Source organism: Ambystoma mexicanum, chromosome 7q (genome assembly GCF_040938575.1).
Source record: "Ambystoma mexicanum isolate Mex_15411 chromosome 7q, UKY_AmexF1_1, whole genome shotgun sequence".
NCBI classification, from domain to species: Eukaryota; Metazoa; Chordata; class Amphibia; order Caudata; family Ambystomatidae; genus Ambystoma; species Ambystoma mexicanum.
Genome location: NC_090941.1, coordinates 172,370,169 through 172,394,765, shown reverse-complemented (window position 1 = coordinate 172,394,765; position 24,597 = coordinate 172,370,169). Strand labels below are relative to the sequence as shown.

The 24,597-nt window shown below is 48.0% G+C and overlaps 1 protein-coding gene across 1 annotated transcript in view; it reads right to left on the bottom strand.

Moving 5' to 3' along the window:
- Positions 1-22,766, bottom strand: part of STK24 (serine/threonine kinase 24) — a 1,188,458-nt gene extending 1,165,692 nt beyond the window's left edge. The window contains exon 1 of the mRNA XM_069639237.1: positions 21,946-22,766. Coding sequence (XP_069495338.1) covers positions 21,946-21,987 — 42 coding nt within the window. The 5' untranslated portion in view covers positions 21,988-22,766. The remainder of the gene's footprint in view (positions 1-21,945) is intronic.
- Positions 22,767-24,597: the final 1,831 nt, after the last annotated feature.

Genomic DNA, 24,597 nt, shown 5'->3' with positions numbered 1-24,597 from the left:
GGCATCTTAACAATAGGTGTTTGGTCGTTTCCACCATAGCCGGGTCATTGCAAAATCTGCAAACGTTTGTGCTTGCCAGGCCTCGTATCATCAAGATTTCGTTCGTATGGAGTAAGTTGAGGCGGGCTCTTATAAAGGTATTCCTCAGCTTGCGGTTTGGATATCTTTTCACGTACGCTTGTAATTCGTGTAGTTTGTGGAACGTCTGTGGCAGGTGCGAGGTTAACTTGTACGAAGCGGCCTGGTCCAAAGTAAGTATCCAATCAAGCTTGTTTAATTTGTTTTGGATTTTCATCGGATTGTCCGTCAACTCCTTTTTGGAACATTGAATAGGGTCTAATTTTTCTTCTTGGTCTCTGTACCATCTCTTCAGGACAGCCAGGCGCCCTCCTTCTGCCTCTGTATTTATAGCTTCCAAAAGCTCAGGGCGATTTTCCAGCAATAATTTCCTAAACAACATCTAACTGTTTTTTTCCACTATCGAGGCAAGCGAGAGTTGGCTCATTTCATGTCTGATCAAAACCAATGGAGTTGAGTTTGGTAGATTTAGGACCTCTCTCCAGTATTGGCTTTCAAGTTTCGTCCAGATGGTGTGTGGTAACCCCAGCATTGCTTCAGCTCCGTAGATCAGTGTGGGAGCTACCTTGGCCTTGTAGAAGTCCACAATTGGTATGAGGTAGAAGCGACCGTATTTTCTATCTATCGCTTTAGCCTGCGATATTAAGTTCTTTATTTTTAGCAGCAGATGTTTTTGCATTGCAACCTCCCTTGGCGAGTTATCCACCACAATGCCCAGATATTTAAATTCTGTGACTGTGTCGATGTGTTCACCTTCCAAAGACCAGGCATATGAGTCGCTTTTGCTTCTGCCTTTCCCAAAGAACATGATTTGGTCTTGGGCTTGTTTATTTCGAGACCATTTGCCTTGATGTAATCAGCGAAGTTGTTAAATTGTCTCTGCAGGCCTATTGCTGTTTGATCTGTGATGATGATGTCATCCGCATACATAATTCTCGAGATTTTCATTTGGCCAATATGCAGAGGGAATGATCTGACCTTTGCTTCTGATTCTTTGTAGTCGCCAATGAAGCTCAGAAATAATGCCGGGGCCAACGGGCAGCCCTGCTTAACTCCCTGATTGGTTGGGATCTCCTCCGAAAGTGCACCTTGGCTGTCAAGCCTCACTTGGATCCTTGTGTCCGTGTGTAGTGCTATGATTGGATGTAGAATAGACGCCAGGCAATTCCAAGACCTTAACTTTGCCCATAGCCTCGCTCTGTTAACTTGGTCAAAGGCTTGTCTTAGGTCGATAAAAGCCATGTAGGTACGGGTGCCGCCCGCCAGGCTTTTGTATTTTAAGATGTTGACCGTTAGAATGTTAATTGTTGTTCCCACATTCTTTTTGAAGCCAAATTGAAGGGGGTCTTCGCAGGGTGCGTCTTTAGCCCACCTTTGGAAGTGTTGTAGAAGTAAAGAACCGTACACCTTGCCAATTACATTCAACAGGGAAATAGGCCGAAAATCGCCCCTCTCTTGTAAATAGGTACCACAACTGCGGTGGTCCAAGATTCCGGTAGAGCCCCTGCAGCTGTCAATCTTCGGAGGACCGCACATATGAAGTTAGCCCATGCCTCAGGATGTTCTTTCAGGTGCCTATTTGTCAGACCGTCGGGCCCAGGGGCCCTGGAATTTTTCAATTTTTTCAAAATGTACGTTATGTCTTCAAGGTCGTGAAGCTCCACCCAGGGTTCTGTGCTTTGGACCTGTGCAGTTTCGGTGCCAACCTTAGGATCGAAGAAAAGGTTTGCGAAGAACTCTGTCCATTTAACCTCTGCAATGCCATTGATTAAGGCGTCTGAATTGATCCGTTCCGTTGCGTTTATCAGGGCCCAGAATGCTCTCAGGTTTTTGGTTGACACACTTCGCAACATGTCTTCCGAATCTTTTTGATACATGGCGAGACGATGGTCTCGCAGCCATGACTTGTAAGCTTTTAGCTCGTTGATCCAAAGTTGTTTGTTAGAGTCAGATCTAATTTTCACAAAACTTCTCTTAGCCTTCCTGAGTTGACGTCTTTTCTCGACCAAGATTTGGTCGTAAGTATGGATTGATTTGTTCGTAGATGTTCTATTCTTCAAACTCGGTTTCTTGAAGACGTTCAGAAGATCACTGTAGTCGGGAAGGATAGAGACATGCTCTTGAAACTCTAACTTGGAGTAGTTATTTGTCAGAGAGATGACACTGTTTAGGCTCAATGCAAGTCGAGTTCCATTTGCATTTGTTACAAGCTTTGGGGCCGAGGCTATTTTTTCAGTTGAAATGGTTGGCCAGTACAGGCATAGAAGATTATGGTCGCTCGCCTTGGTTTTAACCACGTAGAAAGATGAAATGATAGACAGTAGGGCCGATGAGGCGTAGATGTAATCTATTGTTGCCTCAGAACCACGACCTTCCCATGTTGGATACTGAGCTGAATTCCCGAAAGTGGCGGCCACATTGAACAGGTCTTTAGATTTCATCAGTACTGACCAAGCTGCACCCCTTGCTTCAGCTTTGGTTCTCATCGGTTTCTTTTCACATACAGCGTTCAGGTCGCCGCAAACATATAAATGGACTTCGGAGTGTACAATGTATGCTTTATCGATTTCTTGTTCGAGCATATCTAGAAAATCCTTGTTTGAGATGGCTTCTGGGTTCCAGTACAAGTTTATGATTATTGCTGTTGTCGAGACAGATCTGTTATATAGGTCGTCCCAGTACTTCCCTTTTTCCTTGTACTGAAATCATCAGGAAGGAAAGTGTCAGTATTCTAATAATTTTCATTCCATTGCCCATTATAACTGCAGTTATCAAGCCCAAGGAGGGTCGGCCTTTCGGTCCCTTTTTAGCTGTTGCAAAGGCTATTTCGAAACCATCTAAGATGGGTTTTGTAGTAAGCCATGTCTCTTGAAAACACATGATATCAAAAGAGGCAAAGTTCACGTCACCCCGTACTGTAAGGTGCATAAACCCCCGAGTATTCCATGAGCAGAGTTTAGCTAGATTTGTAGTTGGGCCTCTTTTCGAGTCGTCGTCGCCAGAGTTCTTGTTGGCAATGGATTGCTATTTTTCTTGGTGGCCTAGAGCTTTCGGGAGCCATGCCCACATCTTTTGCAAAGGATTTGATTTTTCCTTGTCTTCGTTGCCTTTTTGTGCCGATTGCACCTTCTGTGTACTCGTTCTTTTAGTCGGCAATGATGGCCCAGCTGGTTTTCTGTCATATTTTGTCACTTCCACCTCGTCACTTTCTTTCATATTCATTGAAGGTTTACCCCGTGGGTCTAGTTTTCTGGTATTTTCTTTATGAAGTCTTCGCTTTGGCGAGTTTCTCGTCGATTTGTTCGCCCATGTTTCTTGATATTCCGTATTACGGTTCTCTTGGAGATGTTTTTGTCTCCTAGCCTCAGGGGATCTATCGTTTGAGGAGTTATACCCTTTCCTCGTTGAACGGTTATTTGGACTGGGGTAAGTTGGGTCTTCCCATTTAGCTCTTCTCTCGTCACCAAATTCACTTATGTCATAGCCCATTTTTAGGAAGTCTTTCAAGGAGTCGCGCAGCCTCTGTTTGACAGATTTTGAGGAGATAAATAGATAGGCAGTTGCTCGGCGGCCTTCATGGATCGGCTCCACTATTTGCAAATCTCTCGATTCCACTGGTCTTAGTTTCGGTATGCTGTGTAGCAACTCCATCACAGTTCTTCTATTCAGGATTACATAGTTGAGGCAGAGGCCGATTTGTTCAATTTTGAAAGCAAGCGGGTCTCTAGATCACATTTTGATCGGTACCCATCATCCTTTATCTTCTCTTTCTTGTCTTTTTCCATTTCTATTTGCTGCCCGATCTTCTCGCCATAGATGGTTCTTGTGTCTGTCTTGGTGCTGAGCCTCATTTCTGGATGTGGATGGAAGATATTTCTCTCCCCGCCGATTTTCTAGATCACTAGCTTTTGTAGAGTGTGGTTTTTGCGGACCTTGACTCGGGGTCTTACACCCCTTCTCGTCCTGTTTGACAGGACTCCGGTTAACAGAGCGAGTAATCTTCTTACAATGATCCTTCGATCGTAGAGATGGATGTTTACATCCTACTTCTTTTGATCCTTGCTCCGATCGGGATTCCGCTTTGTGGTCTCCTTTTGTCCCTTTTTCCATTGATGTCTCGATAAGTTCTAGGGAAGGAGGTTCACAAGATTGATTCAAGTTTTTGAGAACTTCTTCCATCAGAAGATCTTCTGTAGATTTTGAATTGTTAGAGACTTTGGAAGTCTCCATTTGATTCTTGCCAGTTGGGGTCAAAGCAGCCTCTGGGATTATTGGAGTTGAGCAATTTGAATTTCCATTTGGGCACGCTCCATCACCATAGTTCTTCCTCCTATCTTTGAAGCTCTTTTCCTGAACTGGTAGGCAGAATACCAGTTGCTTTCCCTTAGTTTCAACTGGTTTAATTGGCAACTTGCGTTCAGCAAAAATGGAGAAGTCTTTGTTGGTAACTGCTTCCATATTCTTCGTTTGTGAGTTCTTTGAATTATTCACTAGTTTGGGGACTTTTTTTTCAGATGCAATGTTTTGGGCCTTCTTTGGTACGTGTCCACTGACAGCATCATCTTTCTTTTGTGGATTGTGTCGTAGGTGTGTACTTGTAGGCTTTGACCTTTTGGTTGGCAGTTGGACTGGCGAAGTTTGCTCGATTATGAGCTAGTCCGCCTCCTCCGTCGACTTTGGGGAGGATTGAATTCTTTTTGGGACGTTAAGCACGGTTTGAGACCCCTTTTCGATGCTTGCCGATATAGAAGTCTTTTTCATTCCTTCTGGCGCTATTGGCCAAGGACGCTGTGTACCAGCCTTATTTTTTTCGTGGTCCACCGCAGTGACATACCCTTCCAAATATGCAAGCTTTGCATGCATTGTTGTCAGTAGAGAGCAATTGTCTTTTAATGAATCATTTATGGCTTCATAAAGCTTGGTAAAGGGGGCCATTGCGACCGCCACCGCTGCCATAAGCGTCACCATATCCGGTCTTTTTTCTGGTGATTTCTCGGGCGAATGGTTTTGTCCGAGGGTTTTTCCTTTGTCCCTGCTTGGTGTTGTTGTTGCAGATAAATTTAAGTCATTTGCCATTTGGTTTGCATCTTCGACTGAAGGGAACCAGTCCTCTGGTTCCCCACTCTCCATAAAATATTTGGGTCTTGCTTCATCATTATAATCAGTGTTTTGTATTTTGTCAGCGACAGGTTTTGCGGTTTCCAGGCTGGCCATACCGGACTTGATCTCCACTGTAGTTGATGGCGTCCCCACCCCCTCCCGTTCGTCTGTGGGCGAAGCACTAGGTTCAGCTTCATCTTTCCCTTCCACACTGTGAGGTAGATTTTATGATTTCCTATACTGAGATCACCCAGGTCTGGTGCCGAAGCTGGAGTCACAGATTGTGAGTCTTCTGAGCTGTGCACCACTTCCAGCTTCTCACTGTCAAGATTTGCAGTTTCCAGGCTAGCCATACCAGTCTCAGTCTCCACTGTAATTGATGGAGTCTCCGTCCTCTGGCGTTCGTCTGTGGGCGAAACATTGGGTTCAACTTCTTCTTTCTCTTCCATAGCACTGGAAGGTAGATTTGTGTGATTTTCTCTACTGGGTCCGCCCAGGTCTGGCACCGGAGCTGGAGTCCCAGATTGTAAATCTTCTGAGCTGTGCACCACTTCCAGCATCTCGCTGTCACTTATTTCACATATGTTTTCGAACTTTTTTTTTCTGTGATTCACAAAAAAGTCTGCCACACTTTGAGGCGAATAGATGTTAGTTGCTTGTTGGCTTTTTGTTTTTGTACTGTCTATAGTTCGCCTTATTGTCCTTTTTGGTCTCTGTTTTCCCTCATTGTTGGAATCAAGTCCTTTAGACTTGCCTGGGAATGTTGGTGCACTTGTCGATGATGTATTTGTCAAAGTTTGTTTTTTCGTTTTGAGCATGTTTTTCGGTTTTTTATAGCACGGTCCTTCATCAGGTTGTATGTCCGGTGATTTTGTTGACTGGCCGCCGTTTGGGTGGCTCGTGTTGCCCATGGTCTCGTTGGCTTTTGATGTAGCTGTGTCTGCTGTGGTGGGCATGCTAGGTGGGAGCGGATGGATTTCCACCGCCACCCTTGCCGGTTTGCCTGCCAGTTGGTCATGTAAGCAGGGAGCTTTCTGCTAAAGTTCACCCTGTGCATTTTCCGTCATTGTCTCACACCGATCATCCACCAGGGGGCCCTCCAGGACGGCCGCTACTGGCAAGACTACACCGTGATCCATGACCTTCTCCGTGGGTTCCTGTTCCAGGAGCCTCACCCTCGGGAGCTCCACTAGGACGGCCGGCGCCTTAGCCCGCGGCTTTTCCCGATCAGCGGCTTGCTCCCCCGGACTGGCTCCCCCCATCGCCGCCGAGCTCGACGCCGTCCGTCTTCCGACAGGCGGCGGGGTGTTCGCGGCTAACAGGACAGGGCCTACCCCGTAGGAGACACCGCCCGGGATGTCCAGCAGAGCCGCGGGTCACCCAGGTGAGTTTGAGGTTGTTTGGACCAGATTTTGGCGTACTGGGAAGATGTCCACTCCCCGCAACTCTTCGTCGTTGGTGCACAGATCAGTGTGCTGGGTTCCTAGTACTGGGAGTGTATTTTTTGCCATCACCTCCTCTTTTAACCAAGTTGTTTTCGGACAGAAGCTTCTGCTACTCCCAGGCGTCGATATTGTTGATACTTGGCTCAGAACAGGACTCTGTGTCGTTGCTGTAGCAGTTGGTTTGGTCTGCTTTGAATATAACAGACTTTTCTCTGAGCTTGAAGGCAGTTTTCAGCCCACTTCAGCTCGTGTACGGGACCGTGAACTCCTTTGCTGAGAGTCTTTATCACATAAAGTCGTAGTTAGCGAAGAAGTCAGAGTAGCGTCCCCGGCGTCCATGGCTGCCATAGACTGCCTGAGACTGCTACTCTGCTGCTACTCCGCGGCCACTCTGCGGTGTCAGGGAGCTTTTGAATGGTGGTCAGGAACAAACACAGTAAACAGACTGAAGAAAAGAGTAGCCTGCAGTCACTGCCTGAGACTGCTACTCTGCCGCTACTCCGTGGCCGCTCCGCGGTGTCAGGGAGCTTTTGAATGGTGGTCAGGTGGTCAGGATCAAACACAGTAAACAGACTGAAGAAAAGAGTAGCCTGCAGTCACTGCCTGAGACTGCTACTCTGCCGCTACTCCGCGGCCGCTCCGCGGTGTCAGGGAGCTTTTGAATGGTGGTCAGGTGGTCAGGAACAAACACAGTAAACAGACTGAAGAAAAGAGTAGCCTGCAGTCACTGCCTGAGACTGCTACTCTGACGCTACTCCGCGGCCACTCTGCGGTGTCAGGGAGCTTTTGAATGGTGGTCAGGAACAAACACAGTAAACAGACTGCAGAAAAGAGTAGCCTGCAGTCACTGCCTGAGACTGCTACTCTGCCGCTACTCCGTGGCCGCTCCGCGGTGTCAGGGAGCTTTTGAATGGTGGTCAGGTGGTCAGGAACAAACACAGTAAACAGACTGAAGAAAACAGTAGCCTGCAGTCACTGCCTGAGACTTCTACTCTGCCGCTACTCCGCAGCCGCTCCGCGGTGTCAGGGAGTTTTGAATGGTGGTCAGGTGGTCAGGAACAAACACAGTAAACAGACTGAAGAAAAGAGTAGCCTGCAGTCACTGCCTGAGACTGCTACTCTGCCGCTACTCCGCAGCCGCTCCACGGTGTCATGGAGCTTTTAAATGGTGGTCAGGTGGTCAGGAACAAACACAGTAAACAGACTGAAGAAAAGAGTAGCCTGCAGTCACTGCCTGAGACTGCTACGATATTAATGTCCCCAGCACCCTAGCTATTGAAGTCACCTGAGGGTGTAGGTTGTGTCTGTGGGCCATCCCAAAAGGGTCTTTACTGATTTAGAAACTAAGTGTGTACAGTATTGAAATGCATTTGTGTGTTACTATTATATTGCTCCCTTCTGAAGAAGGCTTATTCTAACTCACTGATAAATACATTCATAATTGTTTATTCAAGAAACTTTGTGTGTAAGTGTTTATTTGAATACTTGTCACTGTGAATCTCTGTGTAACTCCCATACTGCACACACTAACCCCTCTTGAGATAAGCCTGGATGCTCACCACACTACCAAATCTGTGTAGTACAAGCTTATACCGAATGTTGGGTTTCCTATACCTGTAGACAGAGTTGCCATAGTGCACCTAAGGGTACTGAATATAAACTTTGCCTAACACTTCCTCATGTCATGGCCAGCCTCCTTAACTATCAAAGGCTCCATGGATCTGCCCTGTCCTTTTGGGTAAGCACTGCAGATGGTGGCAGCAATTAACATAATTAACATACTAACAGAGTATACTTCAAACAGGTCCACATGGGGCCTTGCTGCAGAGTTTAACAACCTTTGATATGCACTGTGTCAACCTGAAGCCAGCTCCTGCCTCTCAGTATCAAGGGCAGTGACCTGTCATGTCTGGGACTATGTGTTTACAGTAGGCAACCCCCACAGGGGGATCCCATTCAGAAGGTACAAGTATGTGGATTGATGGAGTGAGAAAGTCTGTTCTTGCTGCAGCTTCAAGAGAGACCTGCCACTTTAATCAGGAACCACAGAAAACTCAACCAGAGAGACCCTTTGATCCACAACAGACAGGAAGATTGTGGGACTTAGTATTACATGTTTTCACCTCTTTAGCTTTTCTGTTGCATAGCACTCTGGTTATAACCTCAGGCATACAGGAGATTGTTGGTGGGGACCCAGGATTGGTTCATTAAGGTAGCCTACACCAATCACTGTAGCCCATTTGGCATTAAAAGTGGACTGAGCCCCTCTTCTGGGCAGATCATCTGAAGACTTTGCAAGGAGTAACAAGAGCTCATTTGGACCCTGGCGGAAGGTGCAGTCTGCCTGGCAATTGTTTGAATGGTGCTTTTCTGTAAGTGAAATTAATTGATAAAAGTTCACCTTAAGTCTACCAGATTAACTGATTGTCTTTTGATATATGTAATGTCTTTAATGAATTCTGAAATATTCTATAAGGTTGAACTCAGAAGTATCAAAGGTTTACATTTTGTTATATACTTGTTTTTCTGATTTTAAAGATGCATTGATCTTATAAAGAATTTGTCAATAAAAGAAAATAATGTTTTTATAAATGTTCAGCCAACACTGATTCCTTGCTCTTCTCCTCCCATGTGACTCATTGTCCTTTTTGCACTAATATTAAGATAAACTAGGTTTGTTCCGTGAGACATATTGCTGGTTTTGTCCTAATAGGTCAGTGCCCAGATGCCCACGAGGAATTGGATCCCCACCTTATGGTTTTCATGCCTTCCAGCTTCCACAAGTGAAGGAAGGCCAGGATTTCAAAAGAGGGAAGCAAGAACACCCCCCCCTAAACATCTCTCAGGGAACAGAGGGAGACACTGAATCCAGAGGACCCTCCAGCAGCTCCAGACCCGTTACCCAGCCAGCACACAGTGTGCCCTGCTAGGCTCTGCAAGCAAGCTTCCTAGGTGGGAAGTGCCAGAGAGTCTCTGAACCAACCCAAGGACAAGGCCGTTGCCTGCGACACTCTCCTCATTTTTTAGCCATCCACCTTAAAGGATGACTTGAGCTCAGTGAAGAAGCTAGGAGGAGTGCATCGACAAGCATCAACCAGCCTCCACCTTAAAGGACATTTTCGATCCAGTCGACTCCCTCAAGCTGCAATCGACTGCACCACTGCAAGGCCGTCCGAGATGCCTCAACAGGTGCTTCAGACCCGCAGACCAGCACTGAGACAATGAGACAAGGATTCCTGAGACCGAGCCGCCATGCAGGCCAGCCTGCTTGCTCGACAAACTGCCTGCCGCCTGATACCCACAGCTGTCTCCCATCTTGAACTCTGTCTCAGAAGCTGCAAAGCATCCTGAAACCGACTCTACACTGTTGAGCATCAAGAACTTCTACAAGCACAAGGTACATTGTGGTTCAGTCACCCTGGTCCTCCTCTGATGCCCCTTAGTGACATTTTACGACTCATTGCTCCCTTTGTGCTGAAACTAAGTATCCATGAACTGTTGCGGTAAATTACTTTACCGACTACCCTCCTGTCAGTATCCAGAGTGCATCCCTTTTTCTTCTTGAAATTGTCTGTTCTCTGCATTCCTTTACAGGGTGGGTTGTATTGTGTAGTGTGTTAGAACTGTCTGTTGAATAATAATAAAGTAGACAGTCCCTTTTATCATTGGGTAATATTTGTATTTTTGATGTGTTACAACTAACCAACGATCCACGACCTTGCAGAGATAAGCCTGCCGTTCCATCCATGTTACCAAAATTGGACAAGAGGTTTATAATTTGCTTGTGTTTCCAATCTGATCAGGTCCCTTCTGGTGTACTAGAGGTGTGGGGCTGAGTGATGGTTTAGAAACCGATATTCATCCCTGGACCACTGGTGCCTTGGAAGTTGATTCATCGCAGCGTGCAGGAAACTACCCGCACCTACCACCATTTTAAGACTCCTCAACTCTTGCATCATACATTATCAACCATCACGCCACAGTAAATGGCTCTCCGCACACACTGGATGCCGGAATATGCGGTCTCAACTGATGACCTCGTCCCATCAGGGGTCTTCCACTGCACTCTCCAAATCTTTCCTGTGCCCAATTAGGGACACCATACACCTTGCTGAATGCAGCCCCCGCTCCCGACGAATCACTCACACCCACCAAAGCACTGCGCCCTGCATTGCTAAAACACTGCACCGCCCCCCAGGTGCAATTTCTCCTGGAGCCATTTCTCCCCCACACCTCCAATGGCACCCAGGCGCCAGTTCTGCCTCACACCACCAACGGCACCCAAGTGCCAGTTCTTCCTCACACCACCAACAGCACCCATGCACCAGTTCTGCCTCACACCACCAACGGCAGCCAGGTGCCAGCTCTGCCTCACTTCACCAATGGCACCCAGGTGCCAATTCTGTCTGACACCACCAATGGCACCCAAGCCTTATGCTCCCCCGAGCCCCAGGCCCCACTGCACTGCGCCTTCCTCAACACCAAATCCTTGGTGGTGCACGCACACATCATCCTGGCTCTGCTTACCACAAAAAACGTAGACATCCTTGTGCACACAGAAACCTGGCTCACACCCACCTCTGGCCCAACACTCTCCATCGCCATCCAAAATGGTTACGTTCTACTTCGCTCGGACAAAGCCTTGAAAAAAATGGCAGGTTATCCCTCATCTACAAAAACACTATCCCACTCTACTCCCTCAGCATCAACCCTCTCCCCAATAGCAAATCTATCTCTGCAAAATCAAATGCACACCAAATGCCTCCATTAACCTGCACCTCATCTACCGGCCTCCCAGCACCCTTGCTACCCTTGAAGACGACCTCTCCCAACTTGCTCTAACCAACCTCAAACCAGCCTCAAAAATTCTAATCCTGGGCGTCATCATCTTCGGATACAAATACCCACTGGATATAGAGGCCACCACCCTGGCAAGCTCCATGGCAGCCCTAGAATTCACGCAATTGGTGACCAGCCCCACACACGACCATGACTGCACACTAGATTGGATCCTGGATCACAAAGTCACACCACCATCCTATTCAGCACTCCGTGCACATGGTCTAACCATAACACCACTTTCACCATCCCCTCCCCCAGCCAACACAAACTACTTTCCTCTCAACTCACTACCACGTCAGGCACCATAATGGCCGGTAATACCCGCAACCTTACCAGCACCAGCATTACCCCGCTCTTGCAGCACCCCATCTCACTAAGGACACCACCGCCCTGGTAGACCACTACAATAATCTGCTTCACAACACCCTGGACCTTCGGGGCCCCCTCAAAGCCAAGAAAACAAAAAACCCACAGCACCTCAACTGCTGGTAAACACCTGAGCTTAGAGATACCCATACCACCAAAGGAGCAGCTGTAGCAGCTTGGCGCAAAGACCCCTCCACTACAAACAAAGATTGCTTCACCACAGCTACCCGCAATTACAGGCAGGCCATTCATATTGCCAAAGCAGTAGCCTACAACGATAGGATCTCGAGGGCATCCTACCGCCCCCGTGAGCTATTCACCCTCCATCAAGAGCTTGAAAACCTGTCAGACCCCGCCAACATACGTAAAGACAATTCTTGGTGTAACACTGGCGCCGACAGCAGTTAGCACCTCAAGGTGACCATTGTAGGTCACTGGCTATTACTTCCTGCTTCCCTGATATCTCCTGTGGGTGCGTCACATGTCAATGTGCTTTGGCACCTTGCTAGGGCCCTCATCCTGCCTGTCTCTTTGTAGCTGAGTGAGAGGGGAGGGGTATGGGGCTGACCATGTGTCTACAGCATGTGTTCTGCCTATACCCCCGTGACCTCCATTGCCCCCCCAGGTTACTTGTCTGTGCTTTCGACCTGCGGGGTGCCCCCTCCGCATCGCTGCCTAGAATGGGTGGCTTCCCATCAGGTAATCCGTATTCTGAGTACTTATTGTCAGATCTCGCGACATTGCTGCTCTGCCATCATCTGATCTCGCCAGGACACAACACATGTCACTCGGATCTCCGAGGTGAATAGACAACCTTTCTTAAAAGTTACCTGTCTGCCATGTTATGCTGTGTATGGATCCGAGAGGAATTCAATTCAAAGAACACAATCATATGTGAAGACAACATTGTAGAAACATGTTTATTCTTTTTAGCATTGGTATAGGAACTGCTGTATTTTAGTTTTTTATGCAGAATGTTCAGAAAAATTAAATGTAAGTATGCAGGACATTTATTTTACAGTAAGATGTTATTCATTTGAATGTAGGAGCAGGGCTGGTCATTGGGCCGGCTTTCGCCGGATCGGAGATCCGCCCCCAGATGTGTAGCCGGATCTCAGAATCCGACCAGAGTCAGCCGCCTCAAACCCCTGCTCTGCGCTGGGAAGAAGAAGAAGAAAAAGTGCACGCGAGCAAACTGTAACTTCCTCTGGTGGCCCCATACAAGAGGTCACAAGAGGAAGTTACAGTCCTCAACCACGACTGTATTTATTTATTTATGCAATGTCTGTCCTGATACATGGACCCAGATTATGTATTTATTTATGCAATGTTTGTTGGGTACCTGTATTCGACAAACAATGCATAAATAAATAAATATACAGGTATCCGACAAACATTGCATAAATAAATACCCATATTACCATCACACACGATGCAGCCACCCAACTGCTTTCAGAGGGGAGCTGCAGGAGCTGTGCTGGGTCTGGTTCAAGTAAAGGGAAACGTTGCTTATGGCAGACAGAAATCACTGTGTTTGAATAGTACCCAAGGGGAAGATTTTTTTTAATAAAATGGAATGGAAATTGTGCATTTTAAAGAATATTTACTCAGCAACTCTGGTCAAAACTATTTTCCACATAGTGAAGTAACTCATCACCAGTGCCATGTAAATGGTTTCAAGTGGAATTCATATATAGTTTGGAAATAGAGCAGCATGAAAGAAACAGGGCCGTTTTCAACTATTATTTTGGACATTTCCTTTGATCAGAGGGTCAACTGGGAGCTCCAGCGCCCTTAACCCCGCCTTCTCGGGCACCGCCCCCACCCCGACCTTTGCAGGATTCCCCCACCAATTTGTTTCCATTTCCACTACTGTGTAGGAGTGTTGTAAACTCGATTCCTCTCAACGTGGGTGGGTCTCACTTTATGTACCATTGGTAAAGGTTTCTGTACTGTGCACCCGATGCAAGCAGCCGTTGGTAGGCCTGGAGCCTGAGGCACGGTTCCGGTGGAGTCTTAGTTTGTCTTTTTCCTCGGTGCTCGGCATCGATGCGGACGGGTGCGCGCACGGTGTATGAAGCGGTGATTGACAATGTGTGGCAAGGCACAGGGAATGGCCTGGAGGCGTGTGGAATTGCGCCACTGAGATGAGGTGTTGGCGTTCACGGGACACCAGTGTCTGAACACAGCAGTAGGTGCACGCGGAAGAAAACGGATTTCAGGGACGTCACTGGGAGCGATTATAGTTAGAAAGCTGGAATTCTTCCTAATGAATGTCTACTTGACGCTATACAAGAGAAGGGATCCTCCCTTCCGCCAACTGTATGGATCTTGCAGCGTTATATCCACAGAGGGAAATGCGGTGTTGTCATCTATAATGCATCGCACTATGGACAGGTTATTTTTAGCCCACCTTACTGCACTCCCAATATATTCTAGGAGGGGTGTACCTATATGAACCACCTCTAGACCTAGAGTAGGTGGGGAACGTGTTGGATAGCGAGAGATAACAAAACACTCTGTATATGTGTGCTGTGTTACCTAGGCGCACATGTTCCCATTTTATGGATAATAAGGGGTAATTAATGCTCCAGAAAAAAAGATTAACATGGAAGAACGAGCTGCATGTACACATTCGCCAGCCCTTGGAAATCGCTTGAACACAGACGTCTTGTGGCTAATTTTGGGATCAGTCGTGGGCTGTAATCCTTGCAGTGGGCGGGGACATTCTGCTGTGGTCTACAAGCCCTAATCGAAGGGACAGACAGACAGAGGAAGAGCTCAATAAGGGCACACGTGCAACCTGTGGTGGGAGATGTCACACTTCCGCACTCTTTTGAAAATGGGCCTGTGCCATGCAAGCAGAATCACTTCACTGCTCCAACTGGAGCAATTGCTAGCGCCTTTACAGGATTGTCTCGGGAGGATAGCTCAGGGGCAACGTGCTCGCCTTGGAAGCAAAATGACACGGAACAACAGAGGTTCGATCCCCGGGTCCATGCTTAGATACCTCTGGGTATTAAGCGCGTTATAAATAACCTGTCATATCCTCCCGTCCTTGACAGAACTAGGGACAACGGCACAGCACCAAAACCATTTGTGAAACCAAGAGACACATTCTTCTGCCTTCGCAACCCCACTGATCTTGGAACTTCGTTTTTCTGTAATGTCTCCATTATATGTCTGCGCCCTTAAGACCTTGTGTGCCGCGAGCGCATTACAAATAAATAAATAAATTGGGCCAAGATCTCAAACTCAGTGCACTTGAAGCCTTCAGACTCCCCCCACTACCCCTTTTGTAGAGGAGTGGTAAGCAGAGGCGTTGCTAGGGTGTGTGGGGGAGCCTGAGGGGTCTATAGCCCCGGTTCTATTGGTTGTAGCCCCAGAGAATAGCTCAGAGGTTACAACCAAATAGCGCGAGATAGCCTGAGTCCCATCAGTCCCGACATTAGAGTAGCCCCAGATCTTTTCCAGACCTAGCAACACCACTTGTGGGAAGGTATACATATAGCTACATTTAGCTTTACAGCCTAACCAACACAATACCCTAACTAAAACTCTGCATAGGCCTTTTGTTTATAGCACCCATCATCTGCCTCACACCACACCTTGACCCTCACCACACCTTCAGACTCACTGTTGCCTTCACTCCATGCACTGACTGGTTTCCCCAACCTGAGCAAAACAAAAGAGGGGATGGCTGGAAGGTTTAGAATTAATCTTAACCCCTGGCATCGCTCTGGGCAACCCTCCAAACCATCGTTCTTCGCCTGCCAAGCTATTATAAAAGGGGAAAGACCATATGCAAATCAGGCTTAGCCCCGCCCTGAGACCTCAAACTTCAACACAAACATAGCCATAAACCTTCGAATAGACGCTTACCCACATCACTCTCCCTTACTCTTAGACCACACACTGACCAACCTAACGAGCGTCAGGGCTCATCTTTCAACACCAACATCACTGCACACCACTGAATATGCTTACAGTAGAGCAGTTTCTCCCAACTGCTCTGCACCACCATTTTCGAAACATCGACGTTGTTCCGCTCCTGCTACACCGCTAACTATCCCACCTGCCTCTCTTATACAACCAAAGCCCCAAGCAGGATTTCAAAGGTAGGAGCTGCAACTTATTCAGAGTCTCACAGGTCTCCGGCACCCCCGCCCTCTCGCACTCACCTTCGGGCCCTGCACTAGCCTCATCATCACTGCACTTGAGCAATGACCCAAGAGAGTGGCTCTCTCTGCATGGTATGCAGCGATGAAACCGCTGCAAAAATGTCGCCTGTACAAAAAATCGCGGCAAAAATGCTGTGGTTTGACCAGTTAAAGGAGTGCCCCATTACACCATTTAAGGGAACAGGGGTTGCAGGGGTGTCCTCTGCTCCCCTTAAATGGTATAATGGGTCTGGGGATTGGGGGGGTGCCCCCCGCATCCTTTACATGGATTGAGGTGGCAAAACCACAGCCTTTTTGCTGCAATATTTTGTGTCCACAGCCATTTTTGCCGTGATTTTAACACATGGAACCCTCCGCACTTACCCCAATTTCCACCGACTGGGTGCACTTGGACCCCCCGCTCCATCTCCCCCTTCCCTGTGACCGTCTGTGCACTTGCGTGATCCGAAGGCACCTTGCCTGAAGATCGTCTGTCTTCCCCTGCCTCCCCCGTCTTCACTCTTTAATTGCACTTGGAAAAACTGCAGAATCGCTGTCAGGCCTATTTGCTGTTGTCTCAACTGTTCATTGTACTATATGCACTTACTCTGCCTGTGAAGACTATTATCGTTTCAGAATTTCAAGGGCTCTGAATGACTGCTGTTTTTCCCCTTGTTCTCACCCTCCTTGAGCGCTTTGAAACACTTGCCTTGTGTGTAGGCGCTTTACAAATAAGCATTACCATATTACATCCAAAATAACATAAAATACCTGGTGGTGGGTAATTCCCAGGGGAAAAATTCTCGGCCCATGATCAAAAAAGTGATGGGCGAAAGGTTTTAAAGCAATCTTAACCACTGACAGTGCTCCGAGGAGCCTCCCACTGCACAGCTTTTTAGCCAGTGTGTGCGAATGCAAAAGGGGACCAGCCATATGCACATCAATGTGGTACTGCCACCAATGGGAGCAGTCCAGCCCCAAATGCAAGGTCACATGCTATCTGCATGGAATTACAAGCAGCCCCAGATATGTTCTGCCCATGTCTCGCAGAAATGTCTTAATGGGAGGGCCAAAGGGGCACTTGCCCCGGGCCTCCATCTGGGAGGGGGGCCCACAAGGCTGACTGATCGAAAGAAGTCAGTTCCCATTGTTTACCAATCTTAACTTGCAGACTTGCGTATATTTTATGGCATGCTAGTGAGGCTTCAAACCTATTGCCTGTCTGTTGTTGACAAGTAGATTCTAGTCTGATCAATTCATCCTGCAATGTTTACCGTGTTCACTGTGGTATGCATAATTTGTGTGTTCACTACAACACAACCCCTACACAGCATCCTTACCCTTCTGTAGCAATTATATTGATCATGTGCAACAGCCAAAATTGAACTGTGTATTGATAAATGTGAGTGCTGCGATTGTTCAGAAGATAGCTCAGAGAGTTAAACACTCATTGCAGACTGATATGTTCGTATGCCCCGATTACAATGTCAAATTCCAGCAAGGTCGACTCAGCCTTTCCCATGTGCAAAGTTGATAAACCTACGCTTTGTTTTGTAGCACAACAGGTGCCATTATCCGCAATGTGCCAGCATCAGATACCGGTTGTTACAAAAACGAACATACCATCAGTATGGTGAAGGTGTAGTAATTACTTTCCTTCAGGTCGGGGGTTGTAAAATATTGGTAGCCGTCCCAAATGATGTTATGTTACTTGGCATTTATATAGCTCTCTATATATCATTGGTAAGATCTCAAAGCGCTGGTAGGTTGAACGCCCTCGGGAAACGCAGTTCAGGTCAGTAGAGAGTGTTGGTGTGATAGGGTGCGTGGGTGCACCAGTTATGTGTGCAGCTGATGTAATTGACGGATGGTAGCTGCATCCTAGCATTAGGTGTGGTGTTGAGGATATTAGTTGGATGTGTGCAGTCTGTTGAGTGGACATCCAGACTGGGGTTGGCTTTGTTAGGCCTGAAGGACACTTATGTGAGCAACTAGGCCGGAATGTCATGGGATGGCTGCGTTTTATTAGGGTGATGAGGTGTTCATGGGGTAGTGTTTGTCAGCTAGGCTGAATTGATCAGGGGTATAGCTGTGTTCTAGTTGTGTGATGGTGTATAGTAGAGAGTAGGTATAGTGATGTGATATGATACGATGGTTCATCTTTAAGGTGCCGAGGCCAGGCAAGTGAACAGGATGGCAGGGAACAAATTGACACACAGACACACAGTGATAGGGAGCTGGGCTTACGGCTCAACATTTATGATGAGCATAAATGTTGGTCCGAGAGGTGTTTCGATATCAAACTGTGGAACCAAAGCATTCATGCATGTATCCCGGCTTTGTCAGCAGATTATACAGTGATCCTGGACAAATCCATTTCTATTAACTGACATTACTGTGCTGTCTTCTGTGAAAAGGTTTGCCTTTGCGCATACTGGTGGCTTTGTGTAGCCCATTACCTGATCCTTCTTTGTATGTAGCCCATTAAGTGGAAGGGATTCTGGACAGAGGAGAGCGGGCCAGGTATCGCAGGCTTCTGGCAAGCACATTTTAAGGTCTGCTTATTTGACACAAAAAGGTTTATTTTTTTTGCAATTCAGAGGTGTTTCTGCACGTTTATAAATAATTTCACAAGCCTAAATACTAAAGAGAAACCCAGATAAACTCTTGTAACATCACAACAATGTGTATACTGACACTTATATACTTCCCTTGATGATCGAGACAATGAAGCTAGAATCATTCCCATTTTGCATAATGTATTTCTATAACATTTTGTTATTAAAAATTGTCAAGTTTGGTTATGTGATTTGTGTAATTTCCGAGTCAGTTCCATAAAATGGGATTATTTTAGCTCAAGATAAGATTTTGAAAAGAAAGTGGTACAGTGCAGACATCGCAGAGTGGGTACAAATCCCAGCTTCACCGCTTAATCGATGTGTGATCCTGGGCATCTCATTTAATCTTGTAGCCTAACCGCTCAAAATTGTCGGTCCGTAATGCTTTAAAATGGTTGCCCTGCAGAAAGATTTCGTTCTCAGAGTTTGATCTTCCAAAAAGTCTCACTCGTGGTTTCACTGGCTATAGCGTTGTTTCCTGTTATAGTCACTGTGATCGTGAGCATTGATATATCGCACACCACAGCCACTTGTTTATATATTCTCAGACAATACTACTTGAAAACAATGTCCCTCCTCCAATCTCAGTCCCTCCGGATGCTGACACCTTCCTGGCGCTTATCTTCATCGCCTGTCTATGCTATGGTACGCGTAACGTCCTCCTGGCTTCCTATTGGTCTCCTGTATCCATGCTTGAGCAAGTTTGCATTCTGTGAGGCATCTAATCTGAGTGGTCTTTATTCTGGATTATGTGCACGTTTTTCGTGCAATCTGTGTCCTGCATGTATACTATGGCCGGTATACCTTCCTAGTGGCTGCTCTTGAGGAAGTGTCCTGACCGTGTACTAGAATTCAAGGACCCTCGCTGTGCACTGCTAATATTGTTCTAGAAATGTTGCTCGTCTACCGTTGTGCACCGTAACACTTGTGTACAGGCGTGTTATAAATGACGTATCATGACATATCATTCTGGTTACAACGAGAATGAAGAGGCTAAGGGGACTGAAGGGAGCCCCATTTATTTATTTATTTTAATCGCTGTGAGGCAGCATTTCAAGATATGTGTTGTGATCACGACAAGGGACGGGGGAGGGGGGAGAGGGCTACTAGATATTCTGGATCCCTTCATTAATTTGGTTCGGTGGAGGGGGCCCCAAAGGTGCAAGTGCCCCTGGCCCCAAAAGTGCTTAGGATGGCCCCCTGCATGTCTGGGAGTGCTTAGGATGGCCCCGCATGTCTGGGGTTACTTGTGGTGTCGCAAGGAATGTAACCTAGCAGTTCGGGAGCAATGGCCACTTTTGGTGTGGGACCAGCCCGGATTTGCCAATCGTCTTTTCCGATTTGTAATGGCTTGGCAGGCTGAAACAACGGTCTGGGGGGCGTGTGGGGTGGGGGGGTTGCCCCGCGCAATGTCTGTGGTTATGATAAATTCAAAAGCTTCCATTCTGATCCCTTGAGTTTTGCTAAAAGTTAATATCCCACCACAACATTGCGATACATCTTTGAAAACTATTAAAGTATTTTTTTAAAGGCTGAGAATGTCTGTGCAAGCTCCGCCCCCTTGATCACGTGACACATGCCCACACATCCAATTGCCCAGCTGCACAGTTTCACAAGAACCCGGGACAGAGCTCCTGGAGGCTATTGCAAAAGCACAGCCGGGAAGAAGAGAGAGCTGGGGAGCGGAAAGGGCACAAGGGTGGACTGGCCTTTAGGGAACTCTGGAGATTTCCTGGTGGGCCTCTGCACCCTGGGCCTCTTTTCTGTGGTATTTCCAAATTTTCTAATAGGAAAAGCATTGGGCTTGCTGAAAATGTGTCATATGGGGCCACTTTGTACTTTATTTCCAGGGCCTCTTTTGGTCCCCAGTAATTATTTCCAGGGCCTCTTTTAGTTCCCAGCCCAGCCCTGAAAGGGCACCTGGATTGGAGCATCGAAGGCGACCCCCATAGTAACCCAGGTTGGAGCCCCGGGAGCTGAGCAGGAGAAAGCACCGAGCCGGAGTATACACGGCGAGGCAGAGCCTTGTGGCAGAGGGAGCTGAGCACAGAGCGGGGAAACTGACACAGGCACTGGAGGGGAGGCAGGACGTGGCCCCACAGGTACCCAGACCAGAGCCCCCAAAGCAGCTGGGGAGCCTACGCTTGGAAGTGGCACAGTGCGGTGGGGTTGGAGGGGGGTGGGGGGTGCAAGTAAGCTGAAACATGACAACTCTCTTACTGTCTGTTTTGTAAGACATCAGTCTGCTGCCCCTTTTGCCCTTGCTCAAACACCGCCCTCTAGGTGTTGCAGCCAGAGGAAATAGGCCATTTGTTAGGAGCCCTCTTTGCCGTGGGGGAGACCCTCCCTGCCTGTCCACACATGCTGATGTGGCTGGTACCCCCACCTCCGCGGCCTTAGCCCTTGCGAGTCCCAGTGAAGTATCAGCAGCCGGGCAAAGAGAGGGTGCATGGTCATCGTGTGAGGGCCACTGATTATACATTATTTGTCTCACATTGAGGAGTCCAGCACACTTTACACCCCCCCCCCCTCGCACCCACTCCCCTCCACGGTAACCAGAGAACGGCATGCCATCGCGACGTCGCTATCCCAGTGCTTTAACACTGGACCATCCGGTACCATAATTGTGAAAAGAAAGAGGGGGACTAGAACGATGTTTCAAGATGTCCTCATCGGGTCACCGTAGAACGCCCCAAACGCGAATCAAGTGATCTCGGGAAGGTAGCAACAAACTCGAGGACACAGACACACACATTCTGTCTCTCCACGATGACTGATGACCTACGTTATCTCAATAGCCTGCATCACACTTACTGCAGAGACGTTTAGAGCACCGACTCAGGCGTTCATCCTTCCCGGTGGATAAAAGGAGTACCGGTGCGCTCCTTAATAGTACCATCTGCTATTCACAGGGTGTGCATACACCACGGTTTCCCCAGGAGGGTTTGGGAACTATGGTAAAACATGTTATTAATGTCTCCCTGAGCAGGCAGTGGGCCCATGTCGCTGGGTCTTAGTCAGCGATTACTGACTTTGTAATCAAACGCAGATTTCCCGAGGGACATGACACCCCACTTCCTGTGGAGCCGCGCAGCAGGCATAACAAGCATATAACCAACAAGCCACGTGTGGGGAAAGGTGGTCGCTGAGACACAGGGCTAGTTTCCAGTTATAGCGTCAAACCGGCGTTTACACACATTCGGTACAAACTAGGAAACACGTACACAAACACTGCCCACACGTAACCGCACGAAATAATGAAAAGGTGTGTCGCCACGGCCACAAATCCCAGTGTTTACTGTGGCGGGGTGAGGGGGGGGGCAGGAGCGCTCTTACCTGCATCCCTGGCAGGCCTGCCTGCACCGGGGAGTGAGCCATGGCCTGGCAGCAACCTCCAGAAGGGAAAGGGCAGATAAAGCCAGTCCAACCGGTAATTAAGGACCAGTCCCCTCTTCCTCCGAAGCCAGGGGGAGAGGATGATAAGGCAACAAAAGAAAGGTGCGTGTGACTATTTACTGCAGCGTGGCCAGAAAGCGGGAGGCAGGTAGGGAGCAGCGCCGTGCCGCGTCCCCAGGCAAAGGCTCGCCCGTTCACGGTAAATGCTCAGGGGCCCGGGCCCGTGCCAGTCGCTGCGGTCTCTGAGGATGGAGGCAGCGCACCCCTAAACGCCATCCGCAGCCAAGACATAGAAGAAGAAGGCGGGGTGTTCCCGACTTCCAGGTATCCTCTCATGGGGTCTGATTGCACTCCTCCCCCGGGTATGTCAACATACTCCTGGAAGCCAGCATCTCCACTCCATGTCCTAACACGTCACACGGGAACCCGGCCGCCTGCGCCCACGTAACGCGCTCAGCTGCTCCCTTCAGTGTAAAGTCAGATGTGTGTCCTCCGCGAAAGTGCCACAGACGCGCGGAGAGGGGGTGTCGCTTGGCCCCCGCTGGCTGCAGCGCGCCCCTCACCGCGCCTCTCGCATCACCGGCCTGTGAAGTAACTGTTTTGGGCGGCGGCTGTTTCTCGAGATGCAGGTACCCCTGGGGGTCCCTGTGCACAAGGGGACTCCGGGAACGCAAGATGATGGGGTGAAGGAAAACACTTCCTGGTGCAGTGTGTGGAGGAAGGCTGGTGTCGCTGCGCGGCTAGCGAGGGGATTGGCAGGGAGCCTTGCCAATAGGCGGTGCGGGGCAGGCACGCACATAGCGGCAAGGGAGCAGCGCGAAAGTGCACCAGGATGCATGCACCCAGCTGTGTCCGAGCGCGGGGGAGATAAGAGGCGTTCCATTTGAAAGGTTACAAAGCGTGCAAGCAAGTTCCCAAAAACAAAACGTCAATTTCCCTACACAAGATTCCACCAATTAATATGTAAAACAGTGCCCAAAGGAATGAAGAACGCAATTGGCTATTAAACATGCTTGCCTTGCAATACTCATTTTTTTTGGTCTTTTGGTCCCCGACTCCTCAGCACATAGAACACTTCGAGAGCCACAGCTTTCCCCCTCAGCACTCAGACATCTAGAAGGATCCCCAGATGTTCCCATTACCAAATTCAGTCCACTATGTTTGCCTGCTCATCTTAATGTTTTACTTGTAACCACATTCTTAAGTTCAAGGGCCCAGATGCCTGAGGGTTAGGTGCGCTATACACATGTAATAATAAAATATAATTGGCCCTCATTACAAGTTTGCCGGTCCGGAAACAATAGTGCCGGTAAATTTATCGGCACTGTCGTTTCCGGACCGGAAAAGTACAAGTTCTGCGGGCAGGTGCCGTCCCGACCGCCAGGTCTGCGCTGGCGGGCGGAACGGCACCCGCCCGCAGACTTTTACTGAAACACCGGCACCGTCACTGTTTCAGTGGTCCCCACTCCCATAGAGTCCTATGGGAGTCTATGGGAATGGGCAACAACGTAGTTGCCGGCGTCTGATTTACCGGCAGCCGGGGTTGCAATACCCCTGTGTTACCAGCAAGCTAGGTGCTGGTCACTGTTTACCGGTCTGGCGGCAGCCTGCCGGATTTACCGACACAGCTACCGCCAGACTCGTAATGAGGGCCATTATTGTGTCTTAGGCAATAGAGTATACTGGTGGTCTGTGTAAAGTGCGTAAAGTTTGGTGCTCTGTCGTGACCAATGTTGCTTTTCCCCCTACATAAATAGACACTTTAAGAGCCATGCTGTTATGGGAGACAACTTTTTAAAGTTGCTTTAAGTGCCCAAACTGCCTTCCCCTTACTCACCTTACCTGCCCCAGCAGTTGACATCTAATAGCAACTGGGTCCCATGAGAAAAGCTGCAAGGTGCAAAGAGCAGTGCTAATTAGCACTCTGCAGAAGGTTAATATCTCCAGCAAACCAGCTGCATACCCCCACACGCTCAAAATACTTTAAGAAAGGTAAGACATAAATAAGAAAATGCAACCTGAACAATAGCACACATTTCAATAAAGATGTCACCATTGCAAGTATCTAGCTTTTTACCCAGAAGCCAAAAACAAGGTTGGTTGTCAAGTAGTTCTGAACCTGTTCTATCCGATTGCTGGAGGGATTATTTCAAGACATCCCTGGCACCTGGATACATGGAGAGACTACCTCCAGCTATCAAGCCGGTGGAGATAACCTCCCAGCCATTTCTGATCGCTGTCCTATCCAGTCAATGAAACAATACACTACGAAAGAAGGTCCCTATTAAGTAGGACTTAGGTTATTCATTTAAACGTGTAAGCAACTAGGTGCCAATCTTGCCCCATTCAAAAATGGCTACAGTGATGTATATGTACTATAACTAAAAAGGATCTCCATGGTCCAACCAAGCAGCAGCATATTCTGCTAAGCAGGTCCAATAAATCTCACAGAGTGTGAGTGCTCACGACTTCTTGTGGTCATCAGCTTTTAATGTCGTATTGTATCTGCATGGAAATAAAGTGCTACAGATTCTCAGAAAAAAACCTGCTGTCCTGTGGCACCCAATTGATCCACCTTTAATAGGTGAGCTC